The sequence below is a fragment of the Capsella rubella genome, unplaced genomic scaffold (assembly GCF_000375325.1).
Source record: "Capsella rubella cultivar Monte Gargano unplaced genomic scaffold, Caprub1_0 scaffold_7, whole genome shotgun sequence".
Lineage (NCBI taxonomy): Eukaryota > Viridiplantae > Streptophyta > Magnoliopsida > Brassicales > Brassicaceae > Capsella > Capsella rubella.
In genome coordinates, this window is record NW_006238917.1 from 14,162,008 (window position 1) to 14,166,300 (window position 4,293).

General features: G+C 36.7%; 1 protein-coding gene across 1 annotated transcript; it reads left to right on the forward strand.

Annotated features, from left to right (window-relative positions):
• Nucleotides 1-1,367: 1,367 nt before the first annotated feature.
• LOC17880991 (putative F-box protein At5g38390) lies at nucleotides 1,368-2,939 on the forward strand. The gene is made up of 3 exons (XM_006285496.1): nucleotides 1,368-2,279; nucleotides 2,373-2,513; nucleotides 2,601-2,939. The coding sequence occupies exons 1-3, from the start codon at nucleotides 1,368-1,370 to the stop codon at nucleotides 2,937-2,939; spliced, it is 1,392 nt and encodes a 463-aa protein (XP_006285558.1).
• The last annotated feature ends 1,354 nt before the right edge of the window (nucleotides 2,940-4,293 follow it).

Genomic DNA, 4,293 nt, shown 5'->3' on the forward strand with positions numbered 1-4,293 from the left:
TTAAGTCACTTGAACCGAATACCTCAAGGCTTGTTTCCCTAAGAGTTTTTACCATTTGAGCAGTTCTGCCTCCTTTGACTTTACTATAAAGCCAAGCTTCATACTAGCTAGCTTCTGTTTAGTAGTCCTAATTATGTGAACAAGTTTGGAGGCTAGTTAGACCTCATTGTGGGAACAAGTTCAGACGCTTGCGAATAATCTACAATGTGTCAATCTATGCGCGTTCGTTAATGATTTATAATTAATTATGTTTTCTATCAGTATGCACATGAGATATGTATATTTGACTAAAATTTGATAGTATTCGCGGATTTGACCAGTCTATCTTTCCCCCGACCTGAAACTTACCAAAATATTTATGAAACAAATACCCTTTGTTGCACAACTGTTAGACACACACACTTTTAATAGACTACTGAAGTTCCATGCTAGAGTGATTGGTGGTTGAACGTTACCAACGTCTCTAACATATCATATCCCTAGGACCCTATATTCTCTAACAACAAAATCATTCTACTTATTATAAACGTAATCTTTTTATTCTCTTACACTACCATTTGTAGTCGATACTTGGATACATGGTAATAATGTTAATTGGTAGTCATTTGCAATACTTATTTTTATATTTGTAAACACACTCTAAACATACAATATCTCCCATATTATACTAACTTTTACTTATGTCTTATGTACAATATCTCAATGTATAATGAACTCGTGTTCCAAAACCATTTATATTACAAAGCATCCTTATAGCTACAAGAATAATAGACATGACATATATAGACACAAGTGGTTAGCCTAAACTCGTTCTTCCATAAACATAAACCCAAAGGCATTGACCAGTTCTTAACGATACACACACCAGTTCAAGAACGTTATCCTCGAGAAACTTGTTACTCAAGAAACACAAAACCCCTCTTGTATCAGATCAAGCATCGTAAAAGAACAGGGCTTTTAGAAAGCTTCAGAAATCATCCATCATTGGTTCTAAGAACCTTCGATTTGATTTCAGAGATGTTCAATTGAAAAAGCTGACCTTGGTGTTGGTGTTGGTGGTGGTGGCTAGGGTTCTCTCATCTTTAACGATTAATCCAACTTTTCAATTCAATTAGTTTCCAAACCGTTCCGATTACTCGGTTCTAATTCGGGTTACATTTAATTTTATCTGGTTTAATCGGTTCCTTAAACCACTAATAGTTGCTTGGGCCTCAGGTAAAATAGAAAACCCTTAAACAATACCTAAAACATAATAAAGTAAAAATACCAAAAACCATAATAAAGGAAAAGTAACTCTCAAGTCTTCTTGTTCCTTAAGACTTCTCTAACCATAGTCACAATTTGTTTCGTACATGCAGAGAAAGAAGATGGATCTCATAAGCAATCTACCAGAAGAGCTTCTTTGTCATATACTATCCTTCCTTACCACCAAAGAGGCTGCTTTGACATCTGTTCTGTCCAAGAGATGGCGCGATTTGATTGCGTTTGTCCCTAATCTTAACATTGATAACTGCGATTTTCGACCGAGCTTCATGGATTTTGTGGATAGAGTATTGGCATTGCAGGGTAGTTCTCCCTTAAAGAAGTTCTACCTCAGTGGTATGGGCAGTATTGATTTAGATCGGGTGAATGGTTGGATACAGAATGTGATGGTGCGTGGTGTTTCCAAGATTGATCTATCGATCTTTGATGATAGGGAATCAGTAGATAACAATAACCATATGTGTCCGAAAGTTTTCCAGAACAAGAAACTAGTTAAGTTGGAATTAGAATTTGGATTTGATCTTAGTTTAATCGATGGGAGCCTTTTCTTACCGAAGCTCAAAACTCTTGTTCTGAAATCAGTTTATGTATCTGCTGATAAGTTTGAGATTCTTCTTCATGCTTTGCCTGCACTTGAGGAATTAGTCCTATATGATTTAGACTGGAAAGAATATTGGGATGTTACCGTGACTGTATCAAGTGCAAGCCTCAAGGTCCTAACAATAGGGTTCAACAGTAGTATAATTAATTATTTATTTGATACACCTAGTCTTGTTTACTTTGGTTACTCTGATTATGCCGCGGAAGATTATTCCGTAGCTAATATGGATAACTTGTTTGAGGCTCAGATCAGCCTTTGGGTAAGGGACAAAGAGATCGAGCGAGCAAGATTTCCACACGGTATTTGGTTAGAGAATGATGAAGAGAATGTTATCAACCGGTTTTCAAATGTTGGGAACCTTATGAATGGCATTCGAAATGTTCGGTGTCTAGTTCTGTCTCCTAATACTCTTGAGGTCAGTTCTCTTCTTCTTTTGCTATATTTTTTTATATTTATACTTTGTAGTAGTCCTGTTTGTTCTAATTGTGAGTTTTCTTGTTATAATTAGGTTCTTTCTGTATGCTGTGAATCATTACCAATGTTCAAAAACCTCAACTCGTTAACTATTAAAAGCGACAATAAACGAGGATGGCAAGCAATGCCGGTTCTTCTAAGGAAATGTCCGCATTTAGAAACTCTAGTCTTTGAGGTATAAAACAAATCACTTGCCAAACATATGTAAATATAAAGATAGAGTCATACTTTGAATAATCATTTATTTTCTTTATGATTTCAGGGTCTCTTGCACTATGTGACAGATAAATGCGGGGATGCTTGTGACTGCGTTTCTCGGGAGGAAAAGGGTCGTTCACTCACATCTTGTCCCGTAAAAGTGTTAGAGATTAAAGGGTTTCAAGGAGCAACCAAAGAGATCCTCCTGATAAAACATTTCTTGGACTATTTTCCATGTTTGAAGGAGATGAAGATCTATATGGAAGAGAATGATCCAACACAGCTTATAGTCCCTCAAGTGTCTGAAGTTATTGAGGAGATGATGATGGAACACTATAACAAGTCATCAAGTTGCATTCTCCAGCTCCTAGTAAGTGGTAACTTGTATAAGAAGTGGACGTAATTGCTCATAGATTTGCCAGTTAAAGTCCCTTTTGGTTTTGTTTCATTTCACTATACTGTCCCCAACGAAAAAAGTCATCAATAAGCTATCTTACATTAATTCTTACTTATACAGTGTGTGTGTGTGTTCGTTTAGTTGTTTCACGTGGTATCAAGTGATGAACTATCCAAACCACTTGAGGCTTACACTTGAGTACTTGACACACACGTTATATCAACCAAGTCTAGTTCCTTACGTGCATACAAAAGCATGGAGAACAAATTAATTATACGTACGAACATTGAACTCTGAGTCAAATAATTAAGTGAACTTTTTATTTTTAAAAACATACTATAATACATTAAACTAAAGACAAGGTAGTAATCATTATGGCGAGAATGGTAAACTATGTTTGAGGCCTCGTAGGAAGATAAGTCAAACTAGCAAAAATAAGTATACGTACACGACTTTTGGTGTATGGGAACGTAGTTTGGGTTTAGTTGATGCTAGTGAAGTGGATACAGAGTTTTCAGACCTCTTCTCGCTTCTTGCAAATGCTGCTCCGGTTCCAACCACTTCTGTGGTATCTTTCTTTAGAAGTCTTCGTAAGAAGCCACGTAAAGCAAGTTGTTGTTGTTGATGATAGTTGGGAAGTAGTTGGAGAGGGAATCAGGTGTGTTTGGACAAGTACATGAGTGGAGTCCGAGGGAAGTTGGGGATAAAATCTCTCGTGCCTTTTGACTAAAGTCTATATGTAGGAGCGCAAAAATCGAATCGAGAAAAATACGAATTTTATTAATGAGAACGATATCATAAAGACATTACAACAACATAATTTAAAAGCATAAATTTAAATCTCGGAGGCAAGATATGATATCTTTGTCCTTAATTCAATAAATCGGCCGTAAGTGCTTCGGTCTATCACGATTTATGAATCCCAGGATACAACCGGTTGCGAACTATTACTCGAGCACACGAGTAATAGACTCAAACGAACTAGATCTACTATATACTCTCGAAACTATAAAACTAAGAACTTACTTGAAATAAGCAAGAGAGAAGAGAGGTTTAGAACTGAAAGGTTTAGATGCTTTTCTGTTTTTGAGTGTGAAAAATAATGAGAGCCTCCTCCCCTTTATATAGTAGTAGGAGTAGAATAAGATAGGGCTCCGGGAGAATATCTTCTGCATATTCTAGCATATCCTCGGCATATTCTATCATATCCACAGAATATTCTCAGCATATTCTTTTGAGTGCCCACCAAACCTTATCTTACATTTGGCTTAAGCAAATCCCAAAAACCTCCAAGATTGCCTAAAGCCACGAGCCTACAAGCCCACAAGCCCATTAGCCCGCGCCAGGACTGGTTTGGTTT

Excerpts from the sequence above, each read along its gene's own strand:
- LOC17880991 (XM_006285496.1), top strand. The coding sequence starts at position 1,368 with ATGGATCTCATAAGCAATCTACCAGAAGAGCTTCTTTGTCATATACTA. Across the intron at positions 2,280-2,372 it reads TGTCTCCTAATACTCTTGAG|GTTCTTTCTGTATGCTGTGA; the intron begins GTCAGTTCTCTT and ends TGTTATAATTAG. Across the intron at positions 2,514-2,600 it reads TAGAAACTCTAGTCTTTGAG|GGTCTCTTGCACTATGTGAC; the intron begins GTATAAAACAAA and ends TTATGATTTCAG.